General features: G+C 41.1%; 1 protein-coding gene across 8 annotated transcripts; it reads right to left on the bottom strand.

Moving 5' to 3' along the window:
* Positions 1–3,393: 3,393 nt before the first annotated feature.
* On the bottom strand, positions 3,394–18,172 carry NFIL3 (nuclear factor, interleukin 3 regulated). Of its 8 annotated transcripts, none has more exons than XM_074812563.1 (4): positions 17,995–18,172; positions 17,139–17,355; positions 16,659–17,004; positions 3,394–7,408 (listed from the first exon to the last, which is right to left on the bottom strand). In XM_074812563.1, exon 4 carries the CDS (start codon positions 7,217–7,219, stop codon positions 5,843–5,845), a length of 1,377 nt encoding a protein of 458 aa, XP_074668664.1. In that variant the 5' UTR covers positions 7,220–7,408; positions 16,659–17,004; positions 17,139–17,355; positions 17,995–18,172; the 3' UTR covers positions 3,394–5,842. The 8 variants fall into 8 exon arrangements, 7 of the variants coding, with proteins under 7 accessions (XP_074668664.1, XP_074668665.1, XP_074668666.1 ...); XM_074812564.1 differs by having other exon boundaries at positions 16,883–17,004; XM_074812565.1 differs by lacking the exon at positions 17,139–17,355.
* Between the last annotated feature and the right edge of the window lie 4,207 nt (positions 18,173–22,379).

Raw genomic sequence — 22,379 nt, 5'->3', positions numbered from 1 at the left:
CACGGACTTTCTCCCATGAGAGGAGCCCCATGCTGGAGCAGGGGAAAAGTGTGAGTAGTCCTCCTTCTGAGGAGGAAGGAGCTGCAGAAACAATGGGTGATGAACTGACTACAACCCCCATCCCCTGCCCCCCTGCACCACTGGCAGAGAGGAGGTAGAGAAATAGGGAGCAGAGGTGAGCCCAGGAAGAAGGATGGATGAGGGAAAGGTGTTTTTAAGATGTGGTTGTATTTCTCATGGTCCTACTCTGTTTGATTTGTAAATTAGTGGTGGTGGTGGTGGTGACTGAATTAAATTGATGTTATTTATTCCCCAGTCAAATCTGTCTTTTGCCTGTGAACCATAATGGGTGAGTCATCCCTCCCTGTCCCCTAGCCTTTCATTTTATTTTCTCCTCCCCATCCCACCAGGGGGGATGAGTGAGTGGCCATGTGGTGCTCAGTTGCCCTCTGGGCTTAAACCATGACATCCCTCTAGTATTTCTAAATACTAAATGGGAACAAGGCCCAGAGAAAGGAACACTGAGTTCTGCTACAATGGCCCTCATTGCATTTTATCATCTTTTCATCTGTTTTATATGATACAATATTATGCTTTGGTATTTTCTGATTGTTATACAGACCATTAATATCCTGGCTTTCAGGACTGCCTAAGACAAATCCCATAGAAATCAATGCAATATGTCCTCTGTATATTTATATACAAAACTTAAGAGAATTTTTAGAAGCCCGAATTATTAGAAAGAAACATGTTTAGTATCATGCCTCAGAAATGTAGACATAATGGATGCTGACTCTGGCATATAGAGATAGCAGGGTGGACTGATCTTTTTACATATGTAAGTTATTAACTAAGATGCCCATCCAGGCATTTGCACATCCAAGAATCTGAATAGCATGGAAAAGTGTAAAAACTGCCCTGACATTTTAAGTTGTGCATCCATTTGTAGGGGAACAAGGTACAGTGGGGGAAAAATTCACTATGTTATCTGAATGTCAGTAGTATTAGATGGCCATTTAGCTTCCCCAGAACTTTGGACTGATGCAGGCTTTCTCAGGTCAGATATCTCTCAGATGCAGTACAAGCAGGAAGGATGTTTGCATGCAGGAGATTCAAACCCACATAAAATCATAGCAGAGTTGCAGACCCTGTGTTTGGTCCTCCCAAGCACTCCTATTTGTAATCCTATGGAGCTCCATAGTGTTTAAGGAGGAGCAATTACCATAATGCTAGTCACAGCCATTGGGATTGGCACACAGGTAATAGCTGGTCAAATCATAGAAAGCATAGGTGATTCCTGTTATTTTTTGGAGTTCTAAAACCAAATGTCTTCTGAGGCTTTCTCTTTTGAGCAAATAAACATCAAATCTCTACTCTGAGATTCTGCTCATAATTCAGTGAGTCCTTTTAGAGCTCTCATTAAATAAATAGTACTTGAATATCTGGCTGCCTTCTCTTTTCTACGTGAGCAAGTTCCCTATAACTCCAGTGATAGGAATAAAGTGAGTCGTATATCATTATTGTGTCACAAGGAAGTTAGCCTTAGGGTAGGAAAATCAGTAGGAGTCTGTGCCATGAGTGAACTGTAAAGATTATGTCTTAGTAATGTTACTTATCTTGAGTAAGTCTCTTATTGCACACATAACAAGTCTGCTTCATTAAGGAAAACAGAATCTAACATTGAGTTAAAAGCCTTAGGATTTGGCCTAGTATTTTTAACTTTTAATTTGGCACTGTAATGGAACAATATGTGCTACTCATTCTTATGCAATAAATACCAAAAATTGTTTTGCTGTATTCTGGTAGTTACCAAGCTCGTATTGTGCAATGAACTGTAAAAGTATTTTTAAAACAATACAGTGTTAATAAAGGCCTTATTTTTTAAAAACAATATGGTGTTAATTGGATTCTCTGTGAGTTTTCTGCTAAATTCATTGTACATTGCCTATTTTCACCAGCGTATTTATGTACTAGCAAGTAGAAAAGGGTTTTAGTAGTATTTTAATAAAACTTCATGAATGTGTTTATGCTGTAATTTTACATTTCTGTTAAGTTCTACAGAAAATAAATGTTTTTTAGTCTCATAAACTGCTCACATGGACATAAGGGCCATAATGAAAACATCCAAAATAAGAGAAGATAAACAAGGGATTGACAGCTATCTCCTATTCATGAAAAAGGGGATATTTGGCTGTACAGAATATTAATAAAATTTAAATATATCCCATGCAATATCTAAGTTTTACTGAAGGCAGAAAGTTGAGGGGATTCAGAAAATCATAATGTATGGGCTCGGTATATATATGGGCATATCCACATTCAATCTTTCTACCTACCAAAATATAGGTGTTGATAGAACATGTGGACATATTACTGTGTTTATACATAATTAAGTTAGGCAGATTTAACAGAGGATCTGATAGTCATACTTCACAGTGTTGATTAGCCACCAGTTGATGTCACTAGGAAAAAACGTATCTTGCTAATCAACAGTTATTTGCCATGGACTTTTTTTAAAACTTTCCATGAAGCCCTTCATACTAACAATTACCACCGTACTAATGACTATCACAGGCAAGGCTCAGGACTAGCCAAACTAACCTAGCATGGTAATTCCCATGTTCCCATGAAAAATGATAATTTATATAGATAGTCTCTGGAGTTCCCTGTCTCTGTATGGGGTCTTCCTTAACATTTTCATTTGAAGGCACATTCTAACAGTCATTTTTCAGTTACTTTTTAGTCCTCCATGTTCCTTCACATGAGAAAGACTGTACTTTCAGCATGTTTTATGTTGTTTTGTCAGTAAACCACTGAGCTTACAACATGCGATACCACTTTATATCCACTTAGGTAAATCCCATTTTGCACTCCATCTCCCGTGGTGAGACTAGACCAGCCAAGGATATTCTTTTCATAGAGGCTGATTCTATTTTTTTACAGTACAGGGGAAGGTAGACTGGAAGGGCATAGCTATGCAATTCCCCAGCTCCTCCACTCATATGCATTACCAGCTGAAAGTTGCAGCAAGGGAGCAGAGTTCCACTGTGTTCTCTCCCTCCCCCCAGTCAGTGTGACTCTCCGTCTTTCCCAGTGCCATGTTCTGAAGGAAAGCAGGCTAAAGATGGGTGAGGGTCTCCGGGTGAGGAGGCCATCTACCCCACATTGACTGCAATTGACCAGTTGAGAGTTTAATCTGGCCAGTTTGCAACTGTAGCCAAGAACGAGGCATTGTATGTACCACCCACATGCATTTACATCTGTGGAAGATACCCCAAATACTAGCTGCAGAAATAGTAACTTCATCACAGGAAGATTTGTCACCAACTGCAGCTAATACCTCTGTGTTAGACTGGGACGATGAACATAATAGAAAATCATGTTGTAATTAGATCTGGTTTTGAACAAAAGACAAATTATTTATTTCTTTCTTCAAATGAAGCATAACACTAAGGTATAAAGGGAGTATAAATAACATCTGATTGTGCTCCTAAGCTCCATGCTATTACTTTCTTGCAATGACATCCTTCAACAAATTAACTACATCATTACTGTTAAGTATTAATTGCACAAAACAGATACACAAAATATATAATGAGCTAGAAAGAGGACAACATTCTTCCATTATGACAAACAACTGTAACAAGAAATGGAAAAAAAACCAATAGATCTAGGCTTACACAGATGGCAACACTGAGAGTTTTAAGTCCTCTCCTTGAACACATTACATGTGATAAATAATATGCAAAATATTTAAAGAATTTTATTGTTGCTTACAGAAGATACTTAGCAAGCAAAGAGACAGTAGCAATCACTGCCTCATGTCTCATATCCCCATCATTCAATGCAAATGTTTACATTTCATGCAATAATCCTGAGCTTATTTTCAGTAACATTGAAATGTCATCTATATTAATTACCAAATACATACAGAGCCCAGCTATGGGGTCTATTGTATTATTAAGGCATTAAAAAAGAATAACAGTTTATTAACTCTGAATGCCACAAATACAGCACAGCAGTTAGAAGGCTCAAAAAAGCTCAGAAAGTACCAGTGATTTCTGTGCCAAGGTCCTCCCAGAACATGACTGTCAATCATCAGCTCCTGGAAAGGTACAGAATCAAATCCCGGCCTTGCTGACATCAGGGAGTTTTGCCATTGCCTTGACTGCTGGACCAAGCTTCAGAGCTATCAGGAGTGACTTAGACTCCTCTTCATATCCCCAAAAAATTGACAAAACATCCTCTCACTCAAGTCAAGTATGAATTTAAAAAACAATACCTACATATTGTTTTCTGAATTAGTATTTTAAGTCTATGGAAAGGTTCCATTCATTATATATACATTATGGCAAGTAATAAGAAGCTTTTTAAGAAAAAGCTTATTTGTTAGTCTGATTTATTAGTATGTTAAAAGAAGGGGGAAGTGTCACAAAAAGAACTTCTGCCAAGTCTATGCTCTATTTATAAATTATTTTTAATTTTAAAATGAAAGACTTTGGTAAGCCAGACCAAGGATATGTGATGCAATTCTAGCATCCCTGGTTCAATGGCTCTTCTCAAAGACAAAGACCACTGTAGCCCTGTCCAGTCATCAAGTGAAGAACTTGCAATCCGCATAAATTCTAAGGGGCTAGTAGTATCTGGATTGTGCAGTTCTTCACACAGTCTCTATTTTACATTTCAGAACTTCTTGCAAAATGCCCTGTAGTGAACCAGGGTATTCCAGTTCAGTTGACCAAGCCATTGAAACCAAGGCCAAATTGGTGGTAAGACTTACTTCATAGTTAAAATTGCATTATGTCCCACACTGGGGACTAAAATAGCAGATGATCTCTTCTAACTCTGCTGCTACTATTGCCTGCCCCTTACGTAGATGTTTGCCTAGTTGAACTCAGTTTACAGATCCAGTAGCCTTATCCTTCATCTACAGGTGGTCCACGGTCTGCCGTGGAAAGAACCATGGTATGCAAGAGGGACAATGCAGCCTTTGTGCAAGCTTCTTTCCATGCCTGCACCTCTTACACACACAAGTCACCCCTTGACAAAGATGGTGTTGTCCAATTCTGCCACTGCAAGGCTCTGAAAACTTTGCAGATGCACAAATCCAACTTAACTAATTTCATCTAAAACACCAAGTTATAATATTGAAAAAATGGTTCGCCACAATAAACCATTCAGGAAACTCATTACTGTCTCATTTGAGATAGAAGGAGAAAAAAGGTTGTTGTAGTTACTGGGTTAGAATTTGCATGGTTTTTGGTTAACTTCTACTAATAAATAAGTTAAAGAAGGCTAAGGCTATAAATTGGTACTGTTTCATTTATAAATATTCACTTTATTTCTATTCTCTTCTAAAAAAGGTCTTAAGGAAAAAGGCGGCCAGAAGGATTACACATGTTGTAAATTGTAATTTGGTTGTTAGGCTGTAAAAACCAAACACATAAGTGAAGTTGAGCACAGTGTAAGAAAAAGCCAGTTTTTAGTTAACAACTTATTTACAAGTTCATAAAATCAACTGAACTGGAGTAGATGTTCTGTGTTTGTCACCAATGTTTTATTGTAACTGGTAACTTGCACGCTTTATAGTAGAACAAAAAGAAAATAAAGTTCACTATATACAGCCTTTGTACAGGCTACTTGACTATACACAAGGCATAGTGATCATAACACAACCTAGTCTTCATAATAATTTGTGCACAAAAAGACACCAATCAGACATTATGTGAACATTACAGTGAAATGACATCACAAGTCCAGTGAAAATTCAGCATAATACAAAACATACTGATCTACTGCAAATGACATCCTTTAAAACAATAAGCCTTTATTCAGTAGTAACTTAACCAGAGTCTGATGCAGAGATTTGTTGTGTAGTTATAAGTCTTTTAAGCGAAGCAACCTCTGCAGATAAGCTTGCTATGCCCTGCTTTAAATACAGGTTCTCTGACTCAGAGACATTGTAGAGATGGTCTTTTATTTCAGCAACTCCAGTTTTGCAACCACTCTGAATTTTTACGTTGAGTTCCTTCTGATGCCAGAGTTCTGGTTTAAGTGACCAGTCTTGGATGTTAGTCACTTGAACCGAGAAAGGAGTGTGAGAAGAATGCACTAAGTTTTGTGCACCATGCTTTTCAAGCTCAAAATGTCTTTTTGAGGACATGTCAATGGGCGATGACAATTTCTGTGTTGCATCATAGTCATTATCCATTGCTTCCACTTTAACTTGCATGGCTTTGGCTTTAATTCGAAGCTTGTGAGGCAAAGCTGAAGAATTCACTTCTGGAACTTTAACTGTTGCATGAACATTTTTATGTTCAACTGGGGAATGGATTGGACCCTTAGGAACCTGCTGTTCATCTTCTCCATCAGATGACTTTCCAACCACACCATCATCAGTTTCTGATGTTCTGGGTGAATTACTGGAGGACCTATTAACTTGCAAGAGAGGAGGAGAATGTGAGTACACATTAAAAGTAGCTCCCATGTAGTTTGGATATATGGATGCTTTATATGAACCTCTGTCATCTCTTGGCTCTCTCTCTAATTCCATGGGCTCCTGTTTTATAATCTGGAACTTATTTTCAGGACTTCTGCAGTTGTTTTGTATACGACTTGGTTGAGTGTGCTCTACGGATGATATTTCAGACACATCAGACATTGAACTTTGAGGAGAATGTTTAATGACAGAAATACAACTGCTACCAACTATAGATGGTTCATGTTCATCTACAAATGAGTTAATATTTGATTTGGAACTCTGATAGTCTTGGAAATACACAGTTGTTGAGCTACTGAGTTTCTGTATCTCTTGGGCATAGGCTGCAGAACTAATTAAACCAAACTTTAGCTTCAATGAAAGCAGCTCTGCCTTCAAAGTGGCATTCTCCTCTCCCAGTGCAATTAGTTTGTTCTCTAAGACAAGGTCATTCAGTCGTCGCTTTTCACGAGATCTTTTGGCAGCTTCATTATTTTTCCGCCTTTTCTCCCAATACATGGCATCTTTCTTTTCATCTGGAATGAATTCTCGCTTTCTCCGGCAAGCTGAAGATTTGCTTTTTCCACTACTTGCTTCAGTAAGTAGTATATCTTCATTTGTAGACAACTCTTCGGGCACTTCTGCTAAAGTAGACTTAAGTACCATGATTTTGTCCACATTGCTACTTGTGTCAACAGGTCCGTGTTCCTTTTTAAGGGTCTGCATTTTTCTCAGCTGCATCAGAAACACTTTGTAGTAGATCTACAATGAGCAACAGAGCAACCTATTTCCCCAATACTTCTCACTCCACAATTTGTTAAATACAGTAATTTTAAATCCACACACATTCTTCCTTTTCTTTCATATTCTCAGACAGAAGTGTCTAGAACCAATTTTCTTGGCAGAGGCAATGGAAATCTTCTTAAAAACCTGGAATAAATAGAGAATTTGATTACTATTTAGGAACTGCTGGTTCAGGACATGCAAAAGTAGCTTTTGATAAAAAGCTTAGACTAGCATTTGGTTCATTAAACCTGCTGTAATATGAAGACAGCTCAACACTGAAACAACTGATATTCTAAGCTTTATGATACCTATGTAGCAGATTTGCTTCCAAAACAAATACAATATGATCCAAGGAAAAATCAATAAAAAAATATTTGAGGTTTGATCCTAATGTTGTCACAGAACTTTCCATGATATCACTGATCAACCTAAACCTCCAACATTCAACACTGCAGGACACCAGGCATGTTGATGAGCAGCACAGGAAAGTGTCTTGTTCTTCCACATTGAAGGACCTCTTCCAAAAACAGCTGTGGTGTGTGAGTTAAAAATGCTATATATTTGGGTCCTTCATGGATTAAAGATAACACAAGCTGATTTGGAGAAGCTGGAGTGCTTTGTATTGTCTTAAAATAACACCACTATCCATTAAATCTATTAAAGATTTAATTATTGGTTTTGCATCCTATAAGAATATATATACACATATATATATACACACAAATGTTTATATACATACACACTTGGAATTTTAAAATGCCTTTGTGATCAATCATATCAATTCAAACTAGCAAATGCACACACATAATTTGGGTGAATACCTATTAAAAATTATTGGCAAGAAATGAAATGTATTACATATTTCTTTTCTCTTACAAAGAAAATTTTAAAATCAATATTGAAAAATACATTAGAGAAATAACATTTAATAAATTACATTTGAAAAATAGTCTTATTGCATCAAAGTAAAGTTTAATACTATTGAGGCATGTGCACCTTTGAAAAACAGTGTTTGCATTAAAGTAGAAGTTTAGCTCTAAAAGCTTTACCATTAACAAAGGAAAACTAGCTTAACATTTAGCTTCAGACATTTTAATCATTAAATTTGAATTTAGCATTTAAATTAGCCTTTGTTTTATTTAGTCCCTCTTAATGAAAAAATACTTAATTCTCACAAGATCATTTGGTCTTGATCTGAGATATAGCTTCTCAATATCTCACTTTCCACAGTCAGTCATGTCCCTGGTAAAATAAATGTAGTATGCCAAGTGCTTTTATAGAACTGACTATCAAGTCAGAAATTATTCTTGTCTGTATATAAAAAAAAAAAAATAAAAATCAGCCACTTCAGATTAATGTCACTATTTATTGGGAATGTTTTTACAGTACTAATGAAACTCATTTTAACGTTATCAGTTGGGAAAATTATAAAATAATTAATGAATTATATTCTGCCAGTTTCTCTTGTCTTTTCCAGAAGGCAAAGAGGAGTGAGTGATGTAATAACAATTAAGCGAGGTCATAAAGACTCAGGTTTCAAGCTGGGTTCTGTTCCATCAAACCATGCCAACTCTTCTGTCATGAAAAATTAACACATTTAATAGAACAGCTAAGTGGAATTTCCTAAAATCCGTGGTTAATTACTGACATATAACTATCTGTCTTCGATAATACAGCCTTAACGGAAAATAGAAGCCAGCCACACCAAAGACAGCATCTAACATTTCAACGCAAAAGCAGCACCACAAAGTGCCATGTTTTAAAGGAGAAATGTATCTCTAATATACAAGCAATTACATACTTAGATCCTGATCCAAAATTCAAACTGGAGTCAAAGTTAAGTTAAATAGAAGCTGGATCAGGTTTAAAAACAAAAATAAGCCCCACAACAAAGCAGTATCTGTTTTTTCAAACATTCAGTATAATTTGATTTGCTGAAGAAGCTGCATAGTCATTCTGTCCATTTCACCGCTACATGTAATCAATGGTTTAATATGCATACCATTTTAAATCTAGTGCAACCCAATGCATTAAAAAAACCTCCATCATTGTTGAACACACAGACTTTAAAAATTTTTAAAAAGGACAAGACAAGGCCACCTGAATTTTTGCGGCATTTGTAGAATATCCAGTCTCTGTAACATGACTTTACATTAAAAGAAGAAAAATACTGGGATTTCATTTCATTATCCTGTAGCAACTGGGAACACAGAGCTATTGATCTCTAATTGTCTTGATATACTTCAATCACTGTGTTCATTTGTTATCGTTAACAACTTCTGCGTTTGTGAGGAAATGCATACACAGCAGGAAGCAGTGTAACATGTACTGAATATCTATGAAATCACTTGTCTCTTAGTATGCATCTTGCCAACTCTCACTGAAGTCAAAAGGATTCAAAACAACTTTTGTAAAATTTCAGGGCCTTACTGAATTTAACAGTACTTGAGAGCTACATTCAAACCCAAATAAAAATACTTATTCTCTTAGAAAAGGGATACTAATATGCATACATCATTATTTTCTATATATTTACCTGCCATACACCCAGGAATATCTACACTTACTTGAAACAGTATCAACAGCAAGCAATTACTTATAAACACAGAACTTGTGCATATTTTAGAAGAATGAAGCTATACCTACACAGATTTAACACAACTTTTTTTCCCTCTTATATTCTAATCTTCCATTTCCACGATATAGAAGCCATATGTTTAGTCTTGAACAAGACTGTTTGGGGAGAAGAACAACAACATTGTGTCCATCTGTATGGTCTCCAGCCCAAAGTGATCCCACTTTGGTATTTGTCCAACACTGTGATCTAGGAAAAATACTAATAATTATAATAGTAATACTAATAACATTAATAATAGTAATAAGCAGCAAAAAGTTGTTGGTTTGGAGTTTTTTTTCCCTAAATGAATGTAGACTAATGGCATAGTTCATCAGTATGACTGCCTATGCATCAGTAAAAACTCAACTGCATGTCCAAGCATAATCTCCTGCAGCCTAACACTAGCACTGACCTGCAATTAACAACCCAAAAACCTGCAGAGTTCATATCCCTTGTTCCATGGGACTTCTGCAGTTTGGGCCATTCCAGTGTACAATCACTGATAACTCCTGTTTTGGCCAGTCTCCCTCCTGTACACATGGTTCCTGGCACAAACAGACAGAACGTAAGTAGCATGCAAGTCTACAGCAAATATTGTGAATCAAAACGACCACGGTTTTGCATGCAGTATTCAACTGCTCTCTGCCAGAGTCCATCAGCAACGCTGTCAAGACAGATGTGTAATCCATTGACATAGTCTTACTGGTTTGCTATTTATGTAGTTAGTTCTAATGTCATTACTTTAGCAAACTAACAAAACAGCAATAAATCTTTAGCTCTTTCCACATCTTCCTTGAGCACTTTTATCATGGTAACTGGAATTGCTGCTTTACAAACATGAGTCAAAGCCCTTGTTTATTAATACTTCTCCATGTGGATCAGCCCAGTGCTGAGTCTGTAAACAAATTAAATTCCATCTGATGATAATGGCAAAATGCCTTCAATGAAACCAGACATTTCACTTCACTTGCATTTTATAATTCCACTGGAAAACATCAGTATTTACACATAAATTAATGAACTGTAATGATTCCTCTGACTATATTTCAAATTCCAATATTTTCCCTTATGATTAATTTTTCAATTGCTTTATCACTCCCTCATAAAGTGTTATAAAACCAACATTTAATACTGCCTTACATTAGTCACCGTTAATTTTTTTTTTGGTTGGTTGATGTTAATGGCATTGAGTGCCAATTCAACAATGTAATAACACTCGACCCTATTAACTTAATTACAGACCTAGTCTTGCTCCTGCAGTAATTTTGCCATTGGCTTCAACAGAAGCAGGATACAAGCCCAGATCCAAGTATTAATGAGACTGTTGTATAGAACTCATGCTACTGAAACAAGAAATTATGTATGCAGAAATCATGAAAAGTTAATTTATCCATGGACTTCAAAAAATACTTAAGTGGTCTGTCAAAATAGCACATTAAGGATCTGATCCTGGGGATTTGTGTATTCATACAGTAGTAATTGAAATGTTTCAAAAGGTTGAAGGACAGGACCACAATCTTTCCTCTCTCCTCTGTGTAATTTAATTACATAAGTCATACCTGAATTCATGTGGGCCTCCCCATGTACATATGCTTCCCCACAGAGTAACTGCATATTATTTGTATTTAGCAAAATAATTCATGCTAACTTCAAGCATAATTTTTCAAACATATCCTAGAACGAGATAACTGTTTAGTTCTATTGCTCTAATTTTTTGATAGTAATTCTATGAAACTAAATGAAAACCCATTTCTAGCAGTTGGATGCTCAAACACAATTCTCTTTTGTTTCACCATGCATCCAAAACATTTCTCTCTTAGTCCTTCAAAAATGGAAGAAAATAACAGCTAAGTACAACTTCTTGTTTTCAAAATAACCATGCCTCTATCACCACCACCAGTATACAGCAAACTGCAGGAAAACAATAAAAGCTCAGATTGATATGTGTCCGTGCATATTTTTAGTTTTTGTTGTCCGTGTTTTGCATAGGTATCATTAATTATATTACTGCTACCATTCTGTCACAGGCTATATATTTTGAAAATCTGTCTACATACAAAAAGCGCTGGTGTAGAACCTGCTCATAGATACCAAAATGACGAGTTCACATTCCAAACTTTAAAAAACTGAAGAATATAGTTTGCACTTTATCTTCAAAGTATTTTAAAAACAGTTGCTATCTGTCTCAAGACTTTTATGAGGTACAGAAAAAAATATTAAGCTTAGGTGGTGAATACACAGCCTACCTAAATGCTGCTGAAATACTTTGGAGCCACTCTACCTCTACGGCTTTTCACAGACAAAAATTATGCCATGGAATTCTGCAACTCTTGGGTCTATCATAATTCAGAAATCCTTTCCAACAGAGGATGTGGCCCCATTCCAACCTTCACTGAAATCCTTCAACATACTTTTCTTGCCTTTTATCTAGCACAGTTAGTAAAACTATGTTCCTGTTGCAGAAAAGTTTTAATGCTGGCTCTGCTGGAAGAGTGGTATTATCCCAAGGATAGATTTGCAGGGAAGAGGGTCTAGGCAATGTAGAGCAAATGAAGCTCAAACTTTCAGAAAAAAAAAATAGGTGACTGCATTTTATGCTATGATGGACAGGTTATCCACAACCACAAAGGGAAAAGGCATTTACAATACAAATGTTACCGCCACTTACTGACATTATATAGTTGCACTCATAGAGAACATGAATCCATTACAACAGCACAGAGCAACGGAGAACTATTGATCCTGTTACACAGTTCCCTTTTCTTACAACTTCATGGGCATCTTAACTGCTTACGGTTTCAGGATCAACGTGTAATTGGGTCAGTGGAACACTGATGATGATAGCTTTGTACAAGATGACCCATTTTTGCTAAAATGTCGGTCATCTTATTGAAAGAAAAAATGGGAGATGTCTATACAATATAGCCCACTGGGAACATAAAAAAATCATTCATTATGACACTTTTCAATCAAATATAAAAAACCAAATAAGATCGTCATGAAACTTGGAACATTACTGCAGCTTCATATTACCCACCTCTAAGCTGTACCCAGAAAGTTGATGTCACATATAATTTTTACAAAAGGCTTTCCTTGTTAGGAAAATTACTTAACTTACTGTTTATCTTAATAACTACAAATTAACTCATTAAGTACAGCCTGCTTCCCAAAGGTAAATTACACAAATTTATTATGCAAATAAAATTATTTGGAGAGCACGAAACACTATGTTAAAGGTAGCTGTTGCTCAAAAGGGTCAGTCAAGGTTGAGAGGTGCAAATTTGACCTATATTTTCTTCCATTTACTTAGGAAGACACTACGATTCTATCAGATCTTTCAGTCTATCAGACTTTTTCAAAACAACCTATTTACTGCTCTGATTCAAGGGAGGGGAAACAAAATCTAGGAATGTTACTCAAAGCGCCAGGAAAAACTTTAAAACTGAGAAGTAAAGGAAATGTATATATAACTTACATAAATATTTCATTACATATATGTAATATATATAGTCTGTGTATATAAATCATGCCATTTTAAATATTGCACCACTTGTCAGTATTTTTAATAAAACCCCAATAGAAACGATGGTTACTGAAGTTACAGTACTATGATAGTATGCTTCTCTTTATTTCAATAGCTACTTGACAGCAGAAAAAACTTGACTGCAAGAAAGCTATAACTTAATAGTAACAATGTTCTGGAAATATGATCTCAGCTTTCCCCTAGTTAAGAAACATAAAAAAACCCCAGAATCAAATGTTAATTATTCTGACAACAAATGGCTATTATTGAACTGTGTTCTTAAACTGCCAAGCATGGACTAGACCTTCAGTTGACCTAAATTTATATAGCACTATTTAAAGGCAGCAGAATTATGTCAATTAATCCCAGCTGATGCTCTAAACATGCATCTTGTTATATAACAACTGAAGTACAAATACGTAAAACAAGCACAGGCCTGTAAAATGTTGGTATCTACCACTCACTGCAAGCAGAACTGAGAGATATCTTTACTGCTCCCAATTCTGTGAGAAGGTGCAGGCAGGAAGGCCACTGCCCATGCTGAGCAACATTTTCTTTATTGGGTTGCGTTCCACTCGTAAGAGGAGGTCTTGCAGCAGTGGCACCTATACTGCTAATGCTGTGCAGCCACCTCTGTGGCAAAAACTGGTTGATTATTCAAATGCTTCAAGACGGACTGAAAATTACACCAAGATGGAGCAACACAAGAAAGGGGAAAAATATCTGTCTTAAATAAGGCATTCTTTCTGATAGATAGATCTGTGTAGTATCTGTCACCAGACTCAGTCTCACAGTATGCTAATTTGGACATGGATCAATTCAACACTTGAATTAGGAAAAAAACCAGGATATCTAAGGCAGTCTTAACAACAATTCATTTCAGATCTACCTTTTAATATAAATTTTAAAGAATGTTGCTCATATGACATTTTGAATCAAGTCAAGGTATGCCCTTGGTTATACAGTCTTATTTTTGACAGGCATGCTTAACATCAGTATTAGACAGTTACATATGCTTTGTTTTTTTAAAAAAATCAGATTTTTAAAAATTATTTTCAAACACTGTAGAATACCGTAACATGGAAATCAACTGTCATTTTCTTTTAGAACGGACTGCAGGAATTGGCCATCTATTTGCATTTTTTTTCTATTACATATCCTAAGCACATTTATATCTCATAACTGACTGTAATGATCATGGCAAGGTCACCTAGAAGAGTCAATTAAGCTGATGAGTCAGATACATTGCTTAACAGTGTGTAATAAGACTCAAACAGAGGATTTTATTGTTCATATTATTGCATCATAGTGATGTTATAACAGCAGCAAAATTGCTGTCTGGAAAAAACTATTGCATAAGGACAGTTTGCATAACTATTTGTTAAAGTAAGTCAATTTAAAATGAGCTAAAGGTTTATTATATTTATGAGTTTTATTTCAAGATAAAGGATTGAAAAAAGCAGCATGGTACTGATATCTTTCACAGACTCTATTTAGACTTTATTGCAAAAGAATGTCTGTATGTTCTACAAATTTCAGCCAAATCATGGCAAATACTGTTCTTTCTTAGGATGAGATAAGCTGTGAGGAGGTCATCTAAGTTCATATTGCTCATGGGAAGACTGTAAGCTTTTGACACCTTTCAGATCAGTTCCTTTTAAAAAAAAAAGAAAATTAAAACCAACACAGCAGAAACTTGAGGCTTTGAAGTCAAATCCAGGAAGCTGGATATTTTAAAAGCTAGTTAAGAGTCCTTTGGAGAATAAGATGAGTTAAAAATATAAAGTAAATAAAAATGGAAAGTAGTAGCAGATCATTCTAAAGAGTGTTAGTACTTCAACAAAGACATCTGTAACATAAGAAGTTTTAAAACAGTAACTGTTAGGGCCAATGATATTAAGGATCTTTGTAATCCTTGAACTTGCTGGTTTAAATCAGGTTTTTGGTCCAAAACTTGAACCCTTACTCATTCAAGTTTCCCCATCAAAGTCAACATTTTGACTGAATAAGGACTGTATGAGTGATGCACGTAGCAATATTTTAAACGAGGCTCTGGACTGAATTACTGAGGAGGGCAAAGATGACTCAAGGTAGGTTACATACACAGGAGCGAACACAATGAAACTGAGTGCAATCATTCAAGTTACAAGGAGAAGAAAAAAAAATAGGGATGTTTTTAACACAACAGTAACTCCAAGACAGCTTCACGATCAAAGCCGTACCTGACCCCAACAATCAAGTAGCAGAACAGTTTATGCATGTTACCAAGAATATCACGTTTTTAAAATATTTTGCTGCTACTACCTATGGCAGGTATGCCAAAGATAAAGATAGTGGCTGCAGTACTCAATCTGGATTTTAGAGGTCTTGGTCACAGGCACAGTGATGTTGGTTTTGTCTACTTAGAGGACCATCTTAGTCACACACAAAAATCACGTCATCTTGAAAGTCAAGTTATCACCAGCAACTTTCAAGATACGGTTCCATCGACGACATAGCACAAGCTGACCCCAGAGTACGGGACGTCCAGCCACGGTTTTTGCCACTGCAACGCCGAAGTGACTTGGCAAAACAACAGAATTGGGCAATGGCCGGGTTTTTTTGTTGTTGTTATTGCTCGTTACGTAAAGAGAAAGCCGAAAATACTCGGGTCGCAAGAGTCGGGGGTGTGCTAGGCTCTCTCATGCCTACCTGCAAGCCGTACCCCTCCCGCGGGGAGGGGAGGCAGGCGGCAGCACGAAGAGGGGAGTGGGGCGGGGGGGGGGGCCTTTGTCTGGCGCTCCCTGCCTGCAGGCAACGGTGGGACAAGGCGGGGGGAGACCAGCGAGGGGGAGGGGACGCTCCGCGGGGCGCGCTGCGGGGCCGAGCTGCGGGGAGGCGGCGCCCGCCGCCTCCCCGCAGCTCGGCCCCGCACCGCGCCCGCCACAAAGGCCGCCGGGCCCGGCGTCCCCCTACGTGACCGGCGGCTCATGGCGCCCGGCCCGTTCCTCCCTCAGCACGTCCCCGCGCTATCAGCCCGCCGCGCCCCCCCCACCCGCCCGCCGCCGCCCCAGCCCAGAACAAAGGGCTGAGGGGGAGCGCCAGCGCCCCCAGTCCTCGCTCGCCCGCCGCCGCGCGGCCGCCGCGCCCCAACGGCCACCAACGGCCGCTGGGGGGACGGCGACCCCCGCGCGCAGTGCAAGCCTGAGGGGAAGATGGCGCGGGATCGGGCCCCGCGTACCGGCTCCGCTCCCCGCCGCCTCTGTCACACTGACCTACTTGCGGTGCTGGCGGCTGCCCCCGGGGCACGGCGCCGCTGCCCCCCGGGGTCCGGCGGCACCTGGCTCCCCGCGGCCGTCAGGGCACGGGCGGGACGGCTCTACCTCAGGCGCGGCCGAATGCCTCCTAAATGCCTGCCTCTCTTAAACGTTTTGGGTTTTTTTGGTGGTTTTTTTTTTTTTTTTTTTTTCTCGAAGAAACGGCAAGCGAAAGCCCGTACCGGAGAGATGTCTCAGCGTCTGGGCGAAATGCCTTCCTAAAAATACAGTCTTATCAAAACGTCTCTGAAGGCGTGGAGTTAAAAATCCGAGCAAATGGCCTCGAACGTCTACACGCACAGCTCTGGAGAAAAGACCAGAAATAGCACATGAAGCCACAATTGCTAAAATGCGATGGGGCTAAATATAGACCAACACAAATCTCGTTTTAAGGCACCCGGCACGCAGCCGGCGAGTGCGCCTTGCCTCCCCACTTACCCAGTTGTCTACTTCCCTTATTAAACGCACTTCAGAAAAATCTGTTACAGCTACGGGTTTTGGGGGCTTTTTTCAGGGAGAGATTGTCCTAGTTTCTTTGTAGCGAGATTATAAAATCGCATAATTAGCTCCCTCTTTCCAGCCCGGCTGCCAGCAAATTCTGTGGTTACATAATGCAACATTTCCAGGAACTATTATGCGATCGGTCCCGCAGCGCCTGAAAAACAGCGACAAAAGTGACGAAAAAGGATGAGGCAAGCGCAGCCCCGCACGGCGCGGGGACAGAGGCCGGGCCGCTGCCATTAATCGCGCTTGCCCGCGGGCAACATCCCCCCGCGCAGCCCGGAAAGGCGGGGGGGGGGGGAGGGGAAGGGGGGTCTCGCCGGCAGGCTCCGGCGGCACGCAACTCCCGGTGAATTTGGAGCCGAGGCGCGGTTGGCGCTCGGGACGCGGCCCTCCGCCCCGCACGGCGGCCGCCGCGGCAGCTCGCTCCCCGCCGGTACATTATACAACGCGGCGGCTCCGGCAGCGCTGCCCCGGGGAGAAGCGGGGGATAGGGCGGCACGCAGGGAACAAGCACACACACACACACACACACACACACACCCACCCCCAGCGAGGGAAAGCCTTCGGCGGGCATCTCCCGCGCTGCCGCCCGCGCCGCCGCCCCTCCGCCGAGCCGCCCGGCAGTGCGCAGAGCTGGCCCGCCCGGCGGACCCCTCCCCGCCCGGCGGCAGCCGGAGCCGGCTGGGCTCGCGTTATGTAACAGCCGCCCCCAGCCGAGGCGCGGCGGGCGCCGCAGCCCGGGCGGACACCTTATAACTTTACACCCGCGCTCCGCTCCGCGCCTTCCTACCTGCAGCGCACCGCGGGCCGCCAAGGAACCCCCGCCCCGCGCCGGGCCGCGGGCGAGGCGAGGCGAGGCGAGGCGAGGCGGGCGATGGTGCGATGCCGCGCCGTGCTGTGCCGTGCTGTGCCGTGCAGGCAGCAGCGGAGCGGCTGGGCGGGAGCGTGCGGCGGCGCGGAGGGATGTGTGTTAGTAGGTCAGGGCTGCGCGGCGCGGGGCTCATAGCCCGCATGCCAGCCGCGCCGCGCCGTGACGGGCGGCGACACCGCCCCAATCGGCGCCGGGCGCTGCCGGAGGACGGCCAATGGGAGCGGCCGGGGGCGGGGCGGGGCGGGGCGCGGGGCGGTGTGTGGTACAGTAGGTCTGTGTGCTGGCGATTGCATAACCGCCGGCGGGGCGGGGGGCGGCACGGGGGGGCGGGGGGGAGCGGCGCGGGGGGCGCCGGCACTTACGTAACCGCCGCGGCGCCGCGCGGCAGCGCGCAGGGGGGCGCTCGCCCCGCGCAAGCCTCCGCAGGGGCGCAGAGCCGCGGCACCGCGCCCCCTCCCCGGCAACGGTGGCGGCTGCGCGGGGGCTCGCAGCAGGGGCTGAGCGTCGCCGCCCGCGCTGCCGGGGGAAACGGAGCGCGGCGGTGCTCTGGCAGCCCTACCGCCGCCGTGGTGCGTGGCGTCACCGGACTGTATGTGTCTGTATGGCGTGTAAAAATCAAGCCCTCGGCCCCGGCGGGAGCGTTGTAGTCTCGGAGCAATAGCACAAGACCCGGGAGCCGTGCTCCTGAGGCACGTACCTGCCACCTAGCCACTCATACGGGTAATCCGCCGGTGGATCGCGCTTCGGCTTTGGCTCGCGGAAGACAGTAATAATGATCGTAAAAGGGAGAAGAAAAATAAAAGGACGGAAGGAGCCCGCTACGCCGCGGGGCACTTCGTACCGCGGGCTGCAAGGCTTGCCCTGCGCGTCACGGCCGCTGCTTGCCTTCACTGATCGTCAAGGGTGAAGGATTTTGACAGTATTTCTTCCGCCGACTTCATCTCTGCCCTCATCCCTGAAATGCTGCTCAAAAGCCGGGACACGGTTTGGAGAAACTCGCCCACGCTGGCTCTCGCCCTCTCGGGGCGATGCCCCCCGGCGCTGGGGGCGCTGCCTGCAGTCCCACCTCTCCGCACCTTCAAGCCCTGCTTCCCTCCGCAGAGCATTACATAGAGTGGAGATTCAATAAGAGAGCCTGGTGCTCGTTTGACCCTTGTTTAACCTCCGTTTTAGAAAATGGCACATGGCCAGCAAGAAGTCCAACTGCCATCTCAATGTGTTTGCGGGTACACGTTTGATTAAGTGTGCAATATGTACCTTCCTCATTTTTTTCCTCTCAGAAGATTTGTGACGCCCTCTCCTTTTTCCTTCACATGTAAAATTTATGAGGACAACAGAAAATTTTATTAAAGCCTAGTTCCAGAACATAAGTGATTCCTGATTACATTTGGTTAAACACTCTTACCAAAATAGCGCAGTCCACACTAACATAGCCCTGTTATATTACTACATCATCCCATATTTATATGTCAACAGAGATAGCCCTCTGGAGCAAAGCAAACCTAACAGCAAGTTCAGACACCAGAAGAGTTCACTGAATATTGTTTGATTTGTCTCAGACCTTGATCTTCTATCACACGTACTCATACCGCCCCTCCAGTAAATCTAAGTGCCTTTACTCACACTGATTTTCCCTGCTTCCTTCCCTGTTTCTAATATCTAGGATATGGAGCCTTGTTAATGGTAACAGACTGCGGAACCCACCATGACTAGAAAGGGGACTCAAAAGCAGCCCAAGTCCGAGCGATTGCTACCTCCATCCGGGGGCTGCACAGTCAATTTTTTTGCCATGCTTCCACTTGCCAGTGGATGCACATACATACAAAGACAGTCAGCACGCTACTGGAAATGCCAGGTGTGAGCTCAAGCAATGAGTTTGAAGACCTGCTTGCTCATAAATACCGGTGGTCTACTTAAGGTTTTAGGCACACTGGAGAACCTCTGTGAGGAAGACTTGTGCAGCACACGTTATGTCTCACTCTATGTTGTCGTGGCATAAACCCGGCTGGCAACCACACACCATACAGCTGCTTTCTCATTTTCCCACACCCCAGGGAATGGAGGAGAGAATTGAGGGGTAAGGGTAAGGAGACCTGTAAGCTGAGATAAAAACAATTCAATAACTGAAATAAAAATTAAAATAATGATGATAATAATAATAATAATAGTAATAATAGAAAATACAAATGAGTAATGCACAATGTGATTGCTCACCACCCATTGACTGTTCCCAGCTAGTGATCCCAGAGAAGAGAGAGGCCTGAAACACAATCCTGAAAGTGAGTGAGCTTCCCAATAACCCTCATCTATATACTGAGCATGATGTTACATGATACAGAGCATTCCATTGATCAATTTGAGTCCATTGCTTTGGCTGTGCCCCTCCCAGCTCCTTGTGTGCCTGTGGACCAGCAGGACATGGGAAGTTGAAAAGTCCTTGATTTCCTAGCAACAACTAAAAACATCAGTCAACCTTCTTCTTATATCAAATCCCATACTGAATGCAAAACACAGCACTTTTCTAGCTACTAAGAAGGGGGGAAAAAAATTAGCTCTATCCTGGCTGAAACCAGGACATATACATATTGTACTAAAACAATGCACCAAGAGTCCCCAGGACTGGCAAAACCTAAAATAAATCGCAAAACTTCTGGGAATTTTTTAAGTGGAAAGGTACATGCCATTTTCATCATGGAAAATATTTGTGATGAATCCTGGGCATATACTTTTAACAACTTTAAATCTCATATCTAGAAAAAATAAATGCAGTAACTCAAAACTGCCTTCATAACTTAGACTCTTGAAATATAGAAAGAAGTCTCCAAGGCAATAATATCCTTCCGACGTGGGTGGACAGTCCTGGAAATAATATTCCAGATGGAGATTGGTCGCCTATTTGCTTACATGTTTGTCACTAATTATAATCAGACATAAGACCAGACCTGATCTTTCTCCCAGATTTCTAACAAAGATAATTTCTATATTTCACATTACTTCTACTCTGTGGAGGTCAGGAGAGTCAAAACCTACAGCAAAATCTGTGCTTACTCTCCAAACCTTACAGTGGGTGCACTGGCAAATCCAAGGGAGCTGAATGTAATGTGGCTAAAGGAACATATTCACCATTTTTCCTCCTCTCCCGAGGTACAGAAAAAGATAGCATGGATGAAAGCCATAGCTAGCATTCTGCACAAAGGGAGTCTAAGACTTTCGGGAAAACTCTAAAAAGAGAATCTTCCTGTGATTATCCACCTCTGCTGATTTTGCTATTGGAAGGATGAAGTAAGTCATGAAGATCTTTAGCTAAATTCTCAGCTGACTCTAGCATGGTAGGATTTATACTTGCTTTTGGACGGCACAATATTAACTTCAACTCTTTTAGATTCATCGGTATTTATTATTACGTGACTTAAACCCTCTTTACCTCTGATTTTGGCTTAATGGGTGGCTTAATGGCTTGCTGAGCCTATGCTGAGTCACAGTACTACATGAAGGATCTAGAAAAAGGGGTATCTGAGAAGTAATTAACAAAAATATAATGGGAAGTAATGTCTGTCATCTCTAACATTGATTGACTCCTTTGCATTCACTTGTGTCCATGCCTCTTGAGCTTTCTGTAATAAAACCTTTGAGTATGACTGAGCCTGAAATTCAGAATCAGTTGAAGTCAACAGTAAAAGTCCCAGTGCCTCCAAAGAAGAAAGGCTTTAATTCCACCCTTGTTATAGTCCACATAGAGTACAACATAATAATTGAAATAACACATAGTTTGGAGCAAAATAAGAATAAAACACTTTTTAAGATTATGATCTATTAAATATATTTTAATGATTTTTATATATGTTAAACCCCCCCACACACTGGAATTAACTGAAGATACGGTGATTTCTGCTATAATCCTTGATTTCCTTGCATTACTTTCTTTATATCTGTAGGAGGTTTACTACATAGCAATGCAATCACACAAAACTAAATTCACCAATCTTTTTATATATTTAATGTGATCAGTGCTCAAAAATGTTTAATACTAACCAAGTCCTCCAGGCCTTCCTGCTCAAGATGAGTAGTAGGGAAAGTTCCATAAAATAGATGATATTGTAATTTTATAAAGATCAAAGCCAGGAATAAAATACATTAAAGAAAAAGGCAAGTAATTTGACTACAGTTCAAAGTATTAATCAAAATATTTCCATGTGCCTGGGAACATTTGTGGAAACTGTACTGGAAAAATATTTATGCTGTAATGTACTCTTGCTAAAAGCAAACCCAAGAGAAATAGATGTTCACATTGTAACTTAGGCAGA

This window comes from Strix aluco, chromosome Z (assembly GCF_031877795.1).
Source record: "Strix aluco isolate bStrAlu1 chromosome Z, bStrAlu1.hap1, whole genome shotgun sequence".
NCBI classification, from domain to species: domain Eukaryota; kingdom Metazoa; phylum Chordata; class Aves; order Strigiformes; family Strigidae; genus Strix; species Strix aluco.
Note: the sequence above shows the minus strand (reverse complement) of the source record. Positions and strands in the feature narration are given on the sequence as shown.

Coding starts and splice junctions, on each gene's coding strand:
- NFIL3 (XM_074812563.1), bottom strand. CDS start 7,219: ATGCAGCTGAGAAAAATGCAGACCCTTAAAAAGGAACACGGACCTGTT.